The sequence below is a fragment of the Babylonia areolata genome, chromosome 29 (genome assembly GCF_041734735.1).
Source record: "Babylonia areolata isolate BAREFJ2019XMU chromosome 29, ASM4173473v1, whole genome shotgun sequence".
Classification (NCBI taxonomy): domain Eukaryota; kingdom Metazoa; phylum Mollusca; class Gastropoda; order Neogastropoda; family Buccinidae; genus Babylonia; species Babylonia areolata.
The window spans coordinates 40,856,648-40,876,647 of NC_134904.1; the positions used below are offsets into that span (position 1 = coordinate 40,856,648).

The 20,000-nt window shown below is 44.5% G+C and overlaps 1 protein-coding gene across 1 annotated transcript in view; it reads right to left on the minus strand.

Moving 5' to 3' along the window:
* Positions 1 to 4,055: 4,055 nt before the first annotated feature.
* LOC143302218 (S-adenosyl-L-methionine-dependent tRNA 4-demethylwyosine synthase TYW1-like) overlaps positions 4,056 to 20,000 on the minus strand; it is a 34,402-nt gene continuing 18,457 nt past the window's right edge. Inside the window, exons 12-15 of the mRNA XM_076616793.1 lie at positions 15,309 to 15,486; positions 12,000 to 12,246; positions 10,309 to 10,476; positions 4,056 to 8,606 (exon numbers count right to left, since the gene is read on the minus strand). Coding sequence (XP_076472908.1) covers positions 8,388 to 8,606; positions 10,309 to 10,476; positions 12,000 to 12,246; positions 15,309 to 15,486 — 812 coding nt within the window. The 3' untranslated portion in view covers positions 4,056 to 8,387. The remainder of the gene's footprint in view (positions 8,607 to 10,308; positions 10,477 to 11,999; positions 12,247 to 15,308; positions 15,487 to 20,000) is intronic.

A 20,000-nucleotide genomic window follows, 5' to 3' on the forward strand; every position in this document is an offset into this window, starting at 1 on the left:
TTTACAAAAACAGTGTGGACTGCATTATGCCTTTTGTTAAATACTTCAATCATATATTTGACAATGGTTTGTTTCCTCAAGAATGGACTCTTGCAGTCATGCAGCCCCTTCACAAAAAGGGCGGCGCAAATAATCCAGATAATTTTCGAGGCATTTCACTTTTGAATACATGAAGCAAGATATACAGTTTTGTTCTGAACAAGCGTATCAGTAGTTGGATTGATGTGCATGGTCTGATTGGGGAAGAGCAGGCAGGGGTTAAAGCAGAACATAGTACAACTGACCACGTGTTCACATTGTATGCCATGGTTCAAAAGCAGTTCCTTAGCTAATAGTTTCTTCATGAGATTCCGTAACAAAACACTCCACAGCTAGCCAGCGACAAGCTAATCTGCATACGAAAATGGCGTCGCAGGCGATACAATTGGAATTTTTTGGAGCAAACTTGATCACGACAGCGGCTTTTACGCTGCTGAAGTGATTGAAATACTTCAAACTGAAGGTTTCGACATCGACGAGGATGATGAAAACGTTGAATAAAGTATCTGCAGTGAAGAAAGCTACCAGCAAAAAGTACTGACAGTGACCCAGCTTCTGAGAGCAGTGAAGAGGGAGGGGGGTGGGCGTTCACACGATGTGAGGAGAGGGATCAGTGGGTCAAGTCCAGTGAGTTTCATTCAGTTACATGATGTTTTGTATTTTTTGTGATTTTTTTCCTGACCCTAATAAATGGGTCGTCTGTTGGGAAAAGCAAGGGAGAGAACTATTCGTCCGGAGTGAGTTCGACACAGAAAATTATAAGTCGCATTTATTGATTTTAAAAAAAGCTTTTGATAGTGTAAATAATGGGTGAATAAAAAAGTTTTTTTTTAATGGTTTAAATGGTAAAATACTGCAGGCTCTGAAAAGAAGGTACGAAACTCTATCCATGGTAAATTATGCTTCGTTGGCCTTACCTAGAAAGGATATGTTTGTCTGTAGCTTGTTTGTCTGTAGTGGGGTTTTCTTTTTGAACACTACCCACAGATCATTTGTATCAGACTCTGCTTTCTGCATGGAGTTCAGCTCGGTCTCCAGCTGACTTAGGTCGGCATTCAAGTCATCTCAGTTAGACTTGGGGTACATGCAGTGTTTCCTGGGTTTCTTCTTTATCCTTTGGGGTTGGGTGTCCACGTCATGGTTTGAGAGTACTGAGATGGTTTTGGAAAATTTCAAAAAGCGCTTGGAGCTTGGAGCTTGGAGATTGGTCTCCGACCGAGAATAGGCGCTATATAAGTATCCATATAATTCACCATTCACTTTCAGTGCAGAATATTTTAGTTTGTCGCAAACGGCACAATGCATGCATGTGTTGATAGTTTCAAAGTATGCAGCTTCTGATATTTCTTGAAGAGAAACATTCATGAGTTACTGAATATGAATGTTCGTGTTTAAAGATTCCGACAGTGAGACTTTGTTATCTTCGGGAAACACAGTCTTGCAAATCTTCAGGCAAATCATCTTTAATTCCTCATCCCCTCATCATCTCGCTATGCTCACCTGAAACTTCACTGCTTCCTCTCTCTCTAACATTTCCCCCCGTCTGTAACACAAAACAAAACGAAACAAAACAAAACAACAAAAAACAAGAGAGGCAAGGCCTTCAAGACTCACTTGTGATAAATTAAGTCCCCTAGCATTAATTACAGAGTAATTTCCCTTTTTTACTATCCGCACCAAAACGTTTGCAAAATAAATAAAAATTCCATGCTTTGCAAAAGAAGTTCCTGTTTGAACAAAAAATGATAATAATGACTCCTCTTGTTGTTGTGTCAGAATAAGAGGTCAAAGTGCCAAGTTTAGAGAATACAAAAAATATAAATATAACAGTAAATGCAGTTTGCATATAATTAGGCTTCTTTTTTTTGTTGTGCCCATCCCAGAGGTGCAATATTGTTTTAAACAAGATGACTGGAAAGAACTGAATTTTTCCTATTTTCATGCCAAATTTGGTGTCAACTGACAAAGTATTTGCAGAGAAAATGTCAATGTTAAAGTTTACCACGGACACACACACACACACACACACACACACACAACCGAACACCAGGTTAAAACATAGACTCACTTTGTTTACACAAGTGAGTAAAAAAAAACACCCCAAAACACAAAGAAACAACAGAGGCAAGGCGTTAAAGACTCACTTGTGATACACTTTTTTTTTTTTTTAATCCAAGCTTTTTATGTATTGAGCATAATTTCTAAATGTAATGTTTAAGATGAGAAAGATCAGTTTAAGGCAAATTAAGTCCCCTAGCATTAATTACAGAATAATTTCCCTTTTTTACTATCTGCACCAAAACGTTTGCAAAATAAATAAAACTTCCATGCTTAGCAAAAGAAGTTCCTGTTTGAACAAAAAATGATAATAATGACTGCTCTTGTTGTTGGGTCAGAATATCAGATCAAAGTGCCAAGTTTAGAGAATACAAAAAATATAACAGTAAACGCAGTTTGCATGTAATTAGGCTTCATTTTTTATTTTTTTGTGCCCATCCCAGAGGTGCAATATTGTTTTAAGCAAGATGACTGGAAAGAACTGAATTTTTCCTATTTTTATGCCTAATTTGGTGTCAACTGACAAAGTATTTGCAGAGAAAATGTCAATGTTAAAGTTTATCACAGACACACGGGCACACAGACACACACTGACAACCGAACACCGGGTTAAAACATAGACTCACTTTGTTTACACAAGTGAGTCAAAAACAGCTTTCTATGCAGAAAGATAACACACACACATACAGAGACAGATGTGAATTCACACAGGCACACACACACACACACACACACGGGCACACAAACACACACACACATAGGCACACACACACACACACACACGTACAGAGACACAGATGTGCATCACAAACGTAGGCACACACACACACACACACAAACACAGATGTGCATTCACACACACAGGCACTCACACACATGCACACATATGCATTCACACACATAGGTGCGCGCGCACACACACATACACACACAGGCACACACATACACACACATGGGCACACAAACACACCTAGGCACACACACACACACACGCACATACGGAGACACAGATGTGCATTCACACACGTAGGCACTCACACACATGCACACAGATATGCATTCACACACATAAGCGCGCGCGCACACACACATACACACACAGACACACACAAACACGCACACACACACACAGACATGTGCATTCACACACACACACACACATACATTCATTCATGCATACATACATACATAAAGACAGGTGTGCATTCACACAGACACACACACACATACACAAACACACACATAGGCACACACACATACATACTGAGAGGCAGATATGCATTCACACACATTGGCACATGGGCACAACCACACACACACACACACACACATACAGAGAGACAGGTGTGCATTCACACTCACACACAAACACACACACAAACCACGTGTGCACAGAGAACCTGAAATTCAATCTTTATTCAATAAACTAGTTTTAGAACAAAATTCTGAATAAATAATATGCTTTTGTGTTCAATTCTGAATAACAACAAAAAAGGCAAAGATAGAAGGAATGAAAATTGAGAGAGAGAAGAAAGAGACAGAGGGAGACAGACAGACAAACTAAGAGAGAGAGAGAGACAGAGAGAGAGACAGAGATAGAGCAAAAGAGAGGCACAATGAAGAGATAGAGAGACAGGCAGACAGAGAAAGAGAGACAGAGACAGAGACCGAGACAGAGAGGAGAAAAGAAGAGGAAAAAGAAGAAACACACACATAAGTCAACAATGTTCTAGGGTCACACCCATTACTGAACTTCAAGAATACTGTCCTTCAGAAATGGAGGGGAGGGGGGGGGGGAACGAGACCTCTCAATAATTTTCATGCTTTAAAGAAACAAAAATCTCTCTGTCACTCGCAAACACACACACATGAAAAAAACACCTATATATCCCAACAACTCAAGCTCAAGAAATAATTATCAGGTGTATTCTTTTCTTTTTCTCTCTCTCTTTTTATTCTTTTCTTTTTTCTTTTTTTTTTTGTCTCCAGGTGATAAACGTTCAGCTGTCCCCAGTGTAGCCCACATCACTGAAGCTGTCTCACGGGGTGAATCCACACAGGAGCTGGAGCTGTCTCATGGGGTGAATCCACACAGGAGCTGGAGCTGTACTGTCATACATGCCCAGGCTGAAACCACTGCCCAAAAGTTGTGACAATTCACTGCGTCAAAGTTGGCGTAGGGGTAAAAGAAAACGCACAAAAACGAAAAACAATTCTTCAGTCACTTTGAACTGGAATGCATGAAATTCTGACGAAGCTTTGCCGTTCTAAACACCAGTTCACATCGACAAACAAACACGCTAATATTCACCTACACACACACATGCATGCATGCCATTGAATATTCAGTGTGGCTCCCAGCCTTGTCCTGAGTGGTTCCCCCCTCCCCTCCCTCTCTCCCCCTCCCCCTTATCAGGAAATTCAGTACTTGTTCCTCACAGGGCCCTCACCGCCTTGCTGGCTGCCAACCCTCGCGTCTGCTGAAGCCCTGGCCCAGTGGCCATGTGTCCAGCTGTCTACAGGTTCGAATCCCATTGTGGGCTTTTTCTTCCGCCCTCATCTCCTGCACTAGGATTTGAAAGGTGGCCTGGGCGCTAGTCTTTCAGATGAGATGATAAAACCTAGCCCCCCACCCCCACCCCCCCCTTTGCAGCATGCACTTGCGCACGTTAAAAAGAACCCACAGCAACAAAACGATTGTCACAGGGACATTTTTTTGAGAAAACCCCGCATTGAGAGTGAAACCAATACACTTTCACACAGAAAAACAACAGAGACAAGGCCTTCAAGACTCTCACTTGTGATACACTTTTTAAAAAAATCCAAGCTTTTTATGTATTGAGTATAATTTCAAAATGTAATGTTTAAGATGAGAAAGATCAGTTTAAAGCAAATTAACTCCCCTAGCATTAATTACAGAATAATTTCCCTTTTTAATCTGCACCAAAACGTTTGCAAAATAAATAAAACTTCCATGCTTAGCAAAAGAAGTTCCTGTTTGAACAAAAAATGATAATGACTGCTCTTGTCAGAATATCAGATCAAAGTGCCAAGTTTAGATAATACAAAAAATATAAATATAACAGTAAATGCAGTTTGCATATAATTAGGCTTCATTTTTTTTTTTTTTTTTGTGCCCATCCCAGAGGTGCAATATTGTTTTAAACAAGATGACTGGAAAGAACTGAATTTTTCCTATTTTTATGCCTAATTTGGTGTCAACTGACAAAGTATTTGCAGAGAAAATGTGAATGTTAAAGTTTACCACGGACACACAAACACACACACACGCACACAGACAACCGAACACCGGGTTAAAACATAGACTCACTTTGTTTACACAAGTGAGTCAACCAGGATGTGCGCTGGGTCAACATGCTCTCCCTGGGCACAGCAGCCTGAATTTCACGCACAATTATCTGCTGTCACAAAAAGTAACACAATACATGACTGATAGGAAAGGTCGGCTTTGAGCACCCACAAAGAGTGTGATCACCCAAACATCTCTCTTCCACCTGTATCGTGCACCTGATTTGTGGTCTGGGTGCTAGTCTTTCTGGGGAACTGATACACTGAGGACAAAATATAAAAAAATTCAAACTTTGTTCAATGAACTCACGGCAACACAATCTGACAATCAAGACAAAGTGTTCCCAGTCAGAGGAGAAATCTGCCTCATAAAATTCAAGTCACAGGCATAGAAAATGAACCAGACCAGTCACAGGCATAGAAAATGAATCAGTCACACACACACACAGAGAAAAACTAAAACACACACACAAACCCAGCTACAGAAAAAAGACACACATAAAGGGTCACACACACACACACAGCCACACACACAGCACACACACACACACATAAAGAGCCACACGCATACACACATAGAGTCACACACACACACATACAAACACATAAAGAGCCACACACACACACACACATAAACACACATACAGAACCACACACACACACACACACATACCCATAGATACACACACAGCCACACACGCACACGTGAGCGTGTGCACAAACACATGCGCGCACACAGCCACGTAATACCGCGCTCTGTCAAGCAAACTTTCCTTGGAAACAACAAGCCAACATTTCACACAGGAAATCTCTCACAACAACACCACGCAGCAAAAGAACAACAATCATCAGCACAAACACTAACCTGTGTTATCTCTCATGGCAACAACACGCAGAACGACACACCAACATGTATTATCTCTCATGGCAACAACACGCAGAACGACACACCAACACGTGTTATCTCTCATGGCAACAACACGCAGAACGACACACCAACATGTATTATCTCTCATGGCAACAACACGCAGAACGACACACCAACACGTGTTATCTTTCATGACAACAACAACACGCAGAATGATGCACCAACACGTGTTATCTCTCATGGCAACAACACGCAGAACGACACACCAACATGTATTATCTCTCATGGCAACAACACGCAGAACGACACACCAACACGTGTTATCTTTCATGGCAACAACAACACGCAGAATGATGCACCTACACATGTTATCTCTCATGACAACAACACGCAGAATGATACACCTACACGTGTTATCTCTCATGACAACAACATGCAGAACGACACACCAACACGTGTTATCTCTCATGACAACAACACGCAGAACGACACACCAACACGTGTTATCTCTCATGACAACAACACGCAAAATGATCCACCTACACGTGTTATCTCTCATGACAACAACACGCAGAATGATGCACCTACACGTGTTATCTCTCATGACAACAACACGCAGAATGATGCACCTACACGTGTTATCTCTCATGACAACAACACGCAGAACGACACACCAACACGTGTTATCTTTCATGACGACAACAACACGCAGAATGATGCACCTACACGTGTTATCTCTCATGACAACAACACGCAGAATGATACACCTACACGTGTTATCTCTCATGACAACAACATGCAGAACGACACACCAACACGTGTTATCTCTCATGACAACAACACGCAGAACGACACACCAACACGTGTTATCTCTCATGACAACAACACGCAGAATGATGCACCAACACGTGTTATCTCTCATGACAACAACACGCAGAATGATCCACCTACACGTGTTATCTCTCATGACAACAACACGCAGAATGATGCACCAACACGTGTTATCTCTCATGACAACAACACGCAGAACGACACACCAACATGTGTTATCTCTCATGACAACAACACCCAGAATGATACACCAACATGTGTTATCTCTCATGACAACAACACGCAGAATGATACACCAACACGTGTTATCCTTCATGACGACAACAACACGCAGAACAATACACCTACACATGTTATCCTTCATGACAACAACACGCAGAATGATACACCAACACGTGTTATCCTTCATGACAACAACACGCAGAATGATACACCAACACGTGTTATCCTTCATGACAACAACACGCAGAACAATACACCTACACGTGTTATCCTTCATGACAACAACACGCAGAATGATACACCTACACGTGTTATCCTTCATGACAACAACACGCAGAATGATACACCTACACGTGTTATCCTTCATGACAACAACACGCAGAATGATACACCAACACGTGTAATCTCATCAGCTGCACTGACAGGTGGGCTGGCTAACATGAGTCATCTTGACAGGCTATGTTTGCTTAGCGTTACTAATGTTCCTAAGTCTGTGGAATAGACCGCTGGAGAGTTCAACAGCCATTTTGGATCTCGCTGTGCATCTAACTTACACTAAAAACGTGAGCAATGCCAAAGGCGATCGACACAGACAAAAACAGCAAACATGTGCTGTCCTCCATTTCTTGCCACAACCAAACTATGTACCAAGAAATGCCATATGCACAATAAAAAACCAAAATATGAAGCAAAAAGTTGAAAAATAAGCCTGCTGTTTTACATGTTCTGCCTCTCACGAGAGCCAATCAACTTCGAGAGCACAGATCATGTGACACACCTCTTATAGGTCATGTATGCACAGAACTCTCCAGTGGTCTATCAGCATGGAGTCAGGAACGTTCTTAACCATACGCAAACTCAGCGCTTCCAACATGGTTCATGCTAACCAACCCTGGTCCACAGATAATGCAAACTTGTGACTTCAAATGTCAACCTGTGTTCAAGTTCTCCTATGTCAACCTGTGTTCAAGTTCTCCTATGTCAACCTGTGTTCATGTTCATGCTCTACGACAGTCCTCCTAACTCTAAGGCACACACTGCTAACTAAGGTGGAGAACTCTCAGCAGCCAGTGATGTCTTTCTGCTTCTTGCGGAAGTGGCGGGTCTCGGCAGGATCAAACCCTTGCTCCGTGGCCCCGTACACAGCCCAGTGTGGCGTCTTGGCCATGTAGTCGGCCGCGGTGAAGGTCTCTCGGCCGTTGGAGTCGTTGTAGCGTTGGACAAGACGATGGAACTGGGGGTAGTCGATCCATGTCCACCACTGCCCCTCCACCAGGTACTGTCAAACACACACACCTTCACTGTTAATGTCACATTCAGGGAGTGTCACAGCATGTCGACTGATCCATGTCACACACACCTTCACCGTTTGTGTCATATTCAGGGAGTGTCACAGCATGTCGACTGATCCATGTCACACACACCTTCACCGTTTGTGTCACATTCAGGGAGTGTCACAGCATGTCGACTGATCCATGTCACACACACCTTCACCGTTACTGTCACATTCAGGGAGTGTCACAGCATGTCGACTGATCCATGTCACACACACCTTCACCGTTTGTGTCACATTCAGGGAGTGTCACAGCATGTCGACTGATCCATGTCACACACACCTTCACCGTTAATGTCACATTCAGGGAGTGTCACAGTGTGTCGACTGATCCATGTCACACACACCTTCACCGTTTGTGTCACATTCAGGGAGTGTCACAGCATGTCGACTGATCCATGTCACACACACACCTTCACCGTTTGTCTCCCTTTCAGGGAAGCGTCATAGCATGGCAAACTGCTCTCACAATTTATTTACTTCTTTATTTCAAATGCCCAATTCCAAAGGGCAAAGTGCTCACATAACTCATTTCATTTACTTCCTGTTTTCAAGAACCCACTTCCTGTGCCCTAACAGGATTCATCTATTTCTTTGTTTCAAATACTCCACTTTGGGCAAAGTATTCTTACAACACAAGCCATTTCCTTCTTTATTTCAAGAACCCTTTTCCTTTGGGCGAAGCGCTCACACGACATGATCCATGTCTTTTATGCAAAATGCCTTGCAACATGATTAATCTATTTCTTTATTTCAAAAACCCATTCCCCTTGGGCAAAGTGCCATTTCAACAAAATTAATTTCTGACGTCACTTCGAGCCGAAAGATGTCAAACTGAAGACTACAATTCTTCTATTTCTTTACTTCAAGTACCCATTTCTTTGATTCCCTCGAGAGTAAAACGCCCTTAGAACACGATTCTTTAGAGCAGGAAGATGTGAAACTGAAGACTACAATTCTTATATTTCTTTATTTCAAGTATCCATTTCTTTGAATTCCCTTAAGGGTGAAGTGCCCCTTAAAAAGCAATTCTTAGAGCAGAAAGATGTAAAATCGAAGACTACAATTCATTCATTTCTTTATTTCAAGTACATGCTTTTTTCAACTCCCTGAAAACGCCATTCTTAGAACAGAAAGATGTACAATTGAAGACTACAGTTCATTCATTTCTTTATTTCAAGTACATGCTTTTTTCAACTCCCTGAAAACGCCATTCTTAGAACAGAAAGATGTACAATTGAAGACTACAATTCATTCATTTCTTTATGTCAAGTACCCATTTCCTTTGAACTACCTGAAGGGTAAAGTGTCCTTTGCCTTACAGCACAATTCTTAGAGTGCAAAGATGTAAAACTGAATACTACAATTTATTTCTTCATTTCAAGTATCCATTTCCTTTAAACTCCCTCATGGGCAAAGTGCCCTTTGACCATAATTCTTAGAGCAGAAAGATGGAAAATTGAAGACAACAATTCACCCTTTTCTTTACTTCAAGTACCCATTCCTCTGAACTCCCTCAAAGGTAAAGTGCCCTTTGCTTTACATAATTTTTAGAGCAGAAAGATGTCAAACTGAAGACAACAAATCATCCATTTCATCCCTTCAAGCGCCCCCTGCCAGCAGCCCGAGAGCCAGCCAGGTGACTCACCTTGGTGTGAGCCAGCAGCAGACAGTTGGAGTGCTCGTGTTCACTGGCCAGCTGGTACTGCGGCAGTCTGTCAGCCAGCTGCTGAACAAAGCCCACCACCTCCTCGTGCCAGGGGACGTTGGCCATCGTCAGTGATGACGCCTTTGACTCCCCGCAATACGTCACGCCCTGACACCAAACAACATGGCCTTTGATTGGCTAGCAGACTGGACTATTTGCGATACAACATGACCTTTGATTGGCTAGCAGGCTGTGTACTATTTGTGATAAAACATGGCCTTTGATTGGCTAGCAGACAGTGGACTATTTGTGATAGAACACAGCCTTTGATTGGCTAGCAGACAGTGGACTATTTGCAATACAACATGGCCTTTGATTGGCTAGGAGAATGCAGACTATCTGCGATACATGACCTTTGATTGGCTAGCAGACTGCGGACTATTTGCGATACAACATGGCCTATGACTGGCTAGCAGACGGTGGACTGTTAGCGAGACGTCTATCACCGAGTGGCCATGGAATTTGGTCAAAAGGAGCAAACCGATAGGCGTGGTTTGCATCAGTTTGACATGGTACAGTATGACACCAAACAAAACTTTTTTTTTTTTTTCGCTGGCCTATCATGTGAACAGATTCAGTGGCGTTACTCCCACACCTCTCATTCCACGCCCCCCATACATGGCCACACCGAGGCTCGTCTGTCACAATCACACATCAACAGCCCGCTGGGTACCATCAATGTTATGTCACCCCAAGGCCCCAGAGAAGACCCTGCACTGCTGCTGAGTCACTTCGGTGGTGTTCAGTAGTGCCTGTTCTGATTTAACATACTAAGGACTCCACCTACTAAGCCCCCTACTGACAACAATAATGGCTTAGTCAAGGAGCCAGATTAAGTGAGCGTCCTCTCCAGAGTGGAGACCGCCATGAACTTTTTTTTTTTCACTGCTTATTTTTTCTGGATTTATTTTAAATACACCCAGCCCTCGAGGGCAAAACAACAAGCAACAAACAACAAAAGATGAAACACAAACAAGTGAACAAGAAAAAACTCATGATCAGAACAATCATGATAAGAATAAAACTACCTATAAAGTATAAACAATAATATCAACAATGATACGTAACAAAGTGTATTTAAATAGCGCTGACCCTGTAGCATGACTGTTTCTCTAATTTCTTCACACACACACACACACACACATATAAACACACAGACATACACAGAGGCACAAACACACATATACAGACACGCACACACTCTCACATAAACAGAGACACAAACACACAAACACACTAGACTGTAGAGGCACAAACACACACACACACACACACTCACACACAAAGGCGCACACACACACAAACACACTCACACACAAATGTGCACTCACACACACTCAAACACACACATACACACACACTCTCTCTCTCTCTCACACACACACATACTCTCTCTCACACACCCTCACACACACACTCTCTCTCTCACACACACACATACTCTCACACACACACACACACACACACTCTCTCTCTCTCTCACATATACTCTCTCTCTCACACACACACACACTCTCTCTCTCTCTCTCTCACACACACACACACACACACACACACTCCCTCTCTCTCTCTCTCTCTCTCTCACACACACACACACACACCCCTACCCACAAAACCCCACCCCCTTCCACCTTGATCTCGATGAAGTCAGGCTGGCCGAGGGAGACCAGCTGAGCGTAGTTGTCCAGTTCCTCGGTGTTCCAGGCTTTGACCAGAGTCAGGCGGTACACAGTTCTCTGCCCCTTGTGGCTCAGTGCCTGCAGGCTGTCCACAAACCGTTCCCAGAAGTCCTTGAACAGGGGCCGGTCAATCTTCTTCAGGCTGTCCTTGGTGGCCGCGTCCACACTGACGTACAGCTGGGTCACCGGCACCAGGTTTCTGGGTGAGGAGGATCATAGAGTGATGGCCTGGAGCTAACGCACGTAAAAGAACCCACGGCAACAAAAGGGTTGTTCCTGGCAAAATTCTGTAGAAAAATCCACTTCGATAGGAAAAACAATTAAAACTGCATGCAGGAAAAAATACAAAAAAATGGGTGGCGCTGTAGTGTAGCGACACGCTCTCCCTGGGGAGAGCAGCCCGAATTTCACACAGACAAATCTGTTGTGATAGAAAGAAATACAAATACAAATACAAATAACTCTACAAGCTCCAGAAAATACAGAATAGTGCAGCTCGACTCGTCATTAAAAAGTTGAGGAGAGACAGCGCTACTGCTCTCCTGCAGACACTTCACTGGTTGCCTGTTCAACCCAGAATTGAATATAAAGTTGCCTGCCTATGCTTTCAGTGCCTGAATTGTGATACCACACCCTCATATCTTTCTGAGCTTATTAACCCATACTTGCCAAACAGAACATTGAGATGTCTTGATTCCTCCCAGCTAACTGTTCCCCGATATTTCCTTAACTCCTGTGGAAAAAGGTCATTTTCCGTCTTCGGCCCAAAAACTTGGAATTCTCTGCCTGTTGCTCTCAGACAAACAACTCATCTACCTACCTATAAAGCAAATCTTAAAACTTATCTCTTTACAAAATACTTGTCATAACTCAAATAGTGTTGCTGTCCCAGGCCCATGGCAATGTGAGTGTGTGTGATGGGAGAGTAGAGAGAATGGGAGTGGGTAGATGGATGGTAGTGGTGTGGTTCGAAAGGGAGAATGGCCTGATTTTTACCCCTTTTACCTTTTCTACCCAAAATTTTATTTTACAATTTTTACAGAATCTGTGGCATGCAGATTACAATTACGTTCCTTTTTACATGTATGTATTTTAAGTGAAAATTGCTGTCATCTCAGCCGTTTAATCATGTGTGTGTCTGTGCTTGTGTGTTAGTGTGAGAGTTGGAGTGTAACAGTTGTAGTATTGATAGTATGTTACTTTGATAGTTTTATATATTTGTGTTTTTATACTGAATATTAATGATTCTGTTTTATGTTTCTGCTACTTTTTATATGCTTTCTTGTTTCACTTTAGGTACTGGATTGTAAAGCGCTTAGAGCTTGCTTATGCTTGTATTGTAGCGCTATATAAAAATAAAATATTATTATTATTATTATGACAGTAATAATAGTCATCATCATCATGACAGTAACAATCCTAATAATGGTAATTACAATAATAAGAAGAAGACTGGCAGTAATATCATAACAATGGTAATAATCATCATAATAATGACAGTATTAGCAACAATAATAATGATAATGACAGTAATATTAATCACCATCATCATCATAATCATAATGACAGTAAATCATAATGATGGAAATGATCGTTATAATAATGACAGGACTATTACCACTACTATCAATAACAATAATGACAGTAATAATCACCATCATCATCATAATCATAATGACAGTAACAGTCATAATGATGGTAATGATCATTATAATAATGACAGGACTATTACCACTCCTATCGATAACAATGACAGTAATAATAATACTCACCATCATCATCATAATCATAATGACAGTAACAATCATAATGATGGTAATGATCATAATAATAATAACAGTATTATTACTACTACTATCAATAACAATAATGACAGTAATAATAATAATAATAGTCACCATCATCATCATAATGAAAGAAACAATCATAATAATGGTAATAATCATAACAATAATGACAGTAATAATAAAATAAATAATCATACATTCACATAGTGCTTTCAAGCCTCTCAAAGCCCACCACAACCATCCGTCAGTCAGACACAAAGCGCACCACAACACAGCTTGAAAACTGTTGCTGCTGATATATTTGTATTTGTATTTGTATTTCTTTTTATCACAACAGATTTGTCTGTGTGAAATTCGGGCTGCTCTCCACAGGGAGAACGCGTTGCTACACTACAGTGCCACCCATATTTTTTGGGTATTTTTTCCTGCATGCAGTTTTATTTGTTTTTCCTATCGAAGTGGATTTTTCTACAGAATTTTGCCAGGAACAACCCTTTTGTTGCCATGGGTTCTTTTACATGTGCTAAGTGCATGCTGCACACGGGACCTCAGTTTATTGTCTCATCTGAACAACTAGCGTCCAGACCACCACTCAAGGTCTAGTGGAGGGGGAGAAAATATCGGCAGCTGAGCCGTGATTCAAACCAGCACGCTGAGATTCTCTAGCTTCCTTGGCGGACGCAGTACCTCTAAGCCATCACTCCAAAAAGTAGCTGGCATGCGAGACTGTTGCCAGCGCCTTACTGCTGCTGGAGAAAGGTGACGCAGAGTTGTCTGTCCCTGCCCTGCCTGCTGGAGTTGCATGCCCCCCATGCAGCCCTGCGTGTTTTGGGAGTCTGGACTCTGAAGCCACATGCATGTCCACAGATGACTCCCACAGGTGATGGCACAATGTGTTGCCATCCCTGGTTCCTGATATGACGGACCCAACAGCCAAGTGGTCAAAGTATTGGACTTTCATTCTGAGAGTCCCTGGTTCGAATCCCTGTCACGACACCTGGTGGGTAGAGGGTGGAAATTTTTTCTGATCTCCCAGGTCAACAGACGTGCATACCTGCTTAGCGTCTGAACCCTCTTCATATGTATACACATGCAGATCAAATACGCACATAAAAAATACTGTAATCCATGTTAAAAATCCTGTAATCGGTGGGTTATGGAAAAAAGAACATTCCCAGCATGCACCCCCCAAAATATCAGAGTATGACTGCCTACATAGTGGGGATAAAAACAGTCATAAACATAAAGCCCACTTGTGTATACGAGTGAACGAGTGAGTGTGTGTCTGTGTGTGTGTGTGTGTGTGTGTGTGTGAGTGCATGTGTGTGTGTGTGTGTGTGTGTGTGTGTGTTAGTATGTTTTCTTTTTCTTTCTTTAGCAGGGGTGGGATGCACACACAGGCTAGATGTCAGCCTGACCTGCCCACCCCACGCCCCCTCCCCACCACCCCCAATAAAAACAGGTGCCCCCCAACCTGATGGCGTCAGGGAACTGGGCGTTGGTGACCAGGAAGGAGGAGATGTGACGCTGGTGCAGCAAGTCGACGAAGGCGTTGATCTCGGGGTACATGATGGGCTCCCCCACCAGCGACAGCGCACAGTGCCGGGGTTCCATTCCCTCCGCAAGCCGCTCTGCCTTGACGCCTGGCACACCTGAAAGTCCAGTGCCACTGGTGTGTGGATGGGTCAGGAACGACAGGTGTGGACAGGGTCAGACATAGTCTCAGTTTCTCAAGGAGGCGTCACTGCGCTCGGAGAAATCCATGTACTCTACACCCCATCTGTTAGGCAGATGCCTGACCAGCAGTGTAACCAATTGTTAGCCAGGCCTTGAGTGCATGTATATATCTGTGTACCTATCAGAGTGTAATTCTCTGACCGAATTTTGCCAGAGGACAACACTCTCATTGCCAACACTCTCGGTTTATTGTCTCAGCTAAATGACTAGACGATCAGTTCCATTTTCTATTCAAACTTGGGAGAAGGGTGAGAGGGATTTGAGCCCACACACCCTCACGGACTCTGTATTGGTAGACGAGCGTCTTAACCATTCGGCCACCTTCCTCCTGAAGACATGACACAGCACAATGTAACGAAGCAACCAAAACCTGTCAATAAAACTGCAGATTCCTAACCGAAGCATAAACTCAACAGCCTAGCCAAGGCCTTGACTGCCCAGCACAGGTTTGTACAAAACACGAGCATAAAATAACTTGATATGAATAAACAAAATATACAGAGAAGTGAATTAACTACAAAACATGAACATAACTTAATATGGATAAACAAAATTTTCAGAGAAGTGAATTAATTACAAAACATGAGCATAACTTAATATGGATAAAGTAAATATACAGAGAAGTGAATTAACTAAAAAACATGAACATAAAATAACTTAATATGGATAAACAAAATATACAGAGAAGTGAATTCATTACAAAATATGAACATGAAATAATGTGATATGGAAAAACAAAGAAAACAAAGACGTGAATTTCATTCAAATAACGTAACGAAACGAAAGACACACAGAATGTCCCCACTCTTCTTCCCAGGTGTCACTGGCTACCTGACTGGCAGGGGCAGGTTAGAACAGCAGCAGAGAACTGGGTACCTAACTGGCAGGGGCAGGTTAAAACAGCAGAGAACTGGGTACCTGACTGGCAGGGGCAGGTTAAAACAGCAGAGAACTGGGTACCTGACTGGCTGGGGCAGGTTAAAACAGGAGAGAACTGGGTACCTGACTGGCAGGGGCAGGTTACAACAGCAGAGAACTGGGTACCTGACTGGCAGGGGCAGGTTAAAACAGCAGAACTGGGTACCTGACTGGCAGGGGCAGGTTAGAACAGCAGCAGAGAACTGGGTACCTGACTGGCAGGGGCAGGTTAAAACAGCAGCAGAGAACTGGGTACCTGACTGGCTGGAGCAGGTTAAAACAGCAGAGAACTGGGTACCTGACTGGCAGGGGCAGGTTAAAACAGCAGCAGAGAACTGGGTACCTGACTGGCAGGGGCAGGTTAAAACAGCAGAGAACTGGGTACCTGACTGGCAGGGGCAGGTTAAAACAGCAGAGAACTGGGTACCTGACTGGCTGGGGCAGGTTAAAACAGCAGCAGAGAACTGGGTACCTGACTGGCTGGGGTAGGTTAAAACAGCAGCAGAGAACTGGGTACCTGACTGGCAGGGGCAGGTTAAAACAGCAGAGAACTGGGTACCTGACTGGCTGGGGCAGGTTAAAACAGCAGAGAACTGGGTAGCTGACTGGCAGGGGCAGGTTAAAACAGCAGAGAACTGGGTAGCTGACTGGCAGGGGCAGGTTAAAACAGCAGAGAACTGGGTAGCTGACTGGCTGGGGCAGGTTAAAACAGCAGCAGAGAACTGGGTACCTGACTGGCTGGGGCAGGTTAAAACAGCAGAACTGGGTACCTGACTGGCTGGGGCAGGTTAAAACAGCAGAACTGGGTACCTGACTGGCTGGGGCAGGTTAAAACAGCAGCAGACAACTGGGTACCTGACTGGCTGGGGCAGGTTAAAACAGCAGAGAACTGGGTACCTGACTGGCAGGGGCAGGTTAAAACAGCAGAGAATACCTGACTGGCAGGGGCAGGTTAAAACAGCAGAGAACTGGGTACCTGACTGGCTGGGGCAGGTTAAAACAGCAGAGAACTGGGTACCTGACTGGCAGGGGCAGGTTAAAACAGCAGAGAACTGGGTACCTGACTGGCAGGGGCAGGTTAAAACAGCAGAGAACTGGGTACCTGACTGGCTGGGGCAGGTTAAAACAGCAGAACTGGGTACCTGACTGGCTGGGGCAGGTTAAAACAGGAGAGAACTGGGTACCTGACTGGCAGGGGCAGGTTAAAACAGCAGAGAACTGGGTACCTGACTGGCAGGGGCAGGTTAAAACAGCAGCAGAGAACTGGGTACCTGACTGGCAGGGGCAGGTTAAAACAGCAGAACTGGGTACCTGACTGGCAGGGGCAGGTTAAAACAGCAGAGAACTGGGTACCTGACTGGCTGGGGCAGGTTAAAACAGCAGCAGAGAACTGGGTACCTGACTGGCTGGGGTAGGTTAAAACAGCAGCAGAGAACTGGGTACCTGACTGGCAGGGGCAGGTTAAAACAGCAGCAGAGAACTGGGTACCTGACTGGCTGGGGCAGGTTAAAACAGCAGAGAACTGGGTACCTGACTGGCTGGGGCAGGTTAAAACAGCAGAGAACTGGGTACCTGACTGGCTGGGGTTAAAACAGCAGAGAACTGGGTACCTGACTGGCAGGGGCAGGTTAAAACAGCAGAGAACTGGGTACCTGACTGGCTGGGGCAGGTTAAAACAGCAGCAGAGAACTGGGTACCTGACTGGCTGGGGCAGGTTAAAACAGCAGAACTGGGTACCTGACTGGCTGGGGCAGGTTAAAACAGCAGAACTGGGTACCTGACTGGCTGGGGCAGGTTAAAACAGCAGCAGAGAACTGGGTACCTGACTGGCTGGGGCAGGTTAAAACAGCAGAGAACTGGGTACCTGACTGGCAGGGGCAGGTTAAAACAGCAGAGAATACCTGACTGGCAGGGGCAGGTTAAAACAGCAGAGAACTGGGTACCTGACTGGCAGGGGCAGATTAAAACAGCAGAGAACTGGGTACCTGACTGGCAGGGGCAGGTTAAAACAGCAGCAGAGAACTGGGTACCTGACTGGCAGGGGCAGGTTAAAACAGCAGAGAACTGGGTACCTGACTGGCTGGGGCAGGTTAAAACAGCAGAACTGGGTACCTGACTGGCTGGGGCAGGTTAAAACAGGAGAGAACTGGGTACCTGACTGGCAGGGGCAGGTTAAAACAGCAGAGAACTGGGTACCTGACTGGCAGGGGCAGGTTAAAACAGCAGCAGAGAACTGGGTACCTGACTGGCAGGGGCAGGTTAAAACAGCAGAGAACTGGGTACCTGACTGGCAGGGGCAGGTTAAAACAGCAGAGAACTGGGTACCTGACTGGCAGGGGCAGGTTAAAACAGCAGCAGAGAACTGGGTACCTGACTGGCAGGGGCAGGTTAAAACAGCAGAGAACTGGGTACCTGACTGGCAGGGGCAGGTTAAAACAGCAGAGAACTGGGTACCTGACTGGCTGGGGCAGGTTAAAACAGCAGCAGAGAACTGGGTACCTGACTGGCAGGGGCAGGTTAAAACAGCAGCAGAGAACTGGGTACCTGACTGGCAGGGGCAGGTTAAAACAGCAGAGAACTGGGTACCTGACTGGCAGGGGCAGGTTAAAACAGCAGAGAACTGGGTACCTGACTGGCTGGGGCAGGTTAAAACAGCAGAGAACTGGGTACCTGACTGGCAGGGGCAGGTTAAAACAGCAGAGAACTGGGTACCTGACTGGCTGGGGCAGGTTAAAACAGCAGCAGAGAACTGGGTACCTGACTGGCTGGGGCAGGTTAAAACAGCAGAACTGGGTACCTGACTGGCTGGGGCAGGTTAAAACAGCAGAACTGGGTACCTGACTGGCTGGGGCAGGTTAAAACAGCAGAACTGGGTACCTGACTGGCTGGGGCAGGTTAAAACAGCAGCAGAGAACTGGGTACCTGACTGGCTGGGGCAGGTTAAAACAGCAGAGAACTGGGTACCTGACTGGCAGGGGCAGGTTAAAACAGCAGAGAATACCTGACTGGCAGGGGCAGGTTAAAACAGCAGAGAACTGGGTACCTGACTGGCTGGGGCAGGTTAAAACAGCAGAGAACTGGGTACCTGACTGGCAGGGGCAGGTTAAAACAGCAGAGAACTGGGTACCTGACTGGCAGGGGCAGGTTAAAACAGCAGGAGAGAACTGGGTACCTGACTGGCAGGGGCAGGTTAAAACAGCAGAGAACTGGGTACCTGACTGGCTGGGGCAGGTTAAAACAGCAGAACTGGGTACCTGACTGGCTGGGGCAGGTTAAAACAGCAGAGAACTGGGTACCTGACTGGCTGGGGCAGGTTAAAACAGCAGAACTGGGTACCTGACTGGCTGGGGCAGGTTAAAACAGCAGAGAACTGGGTAGCTGACTGGCAGGGGCAGGTTAAAACAGCAGAGAACTGGGTAGCTGACTGGCAGGGGCAGGTTAAAACAGCAGAGAACTGGGTAGCTGACTGGCAGGGGCAGGTTAAAACAGCAGCAGAGAACTGGGTACCTGA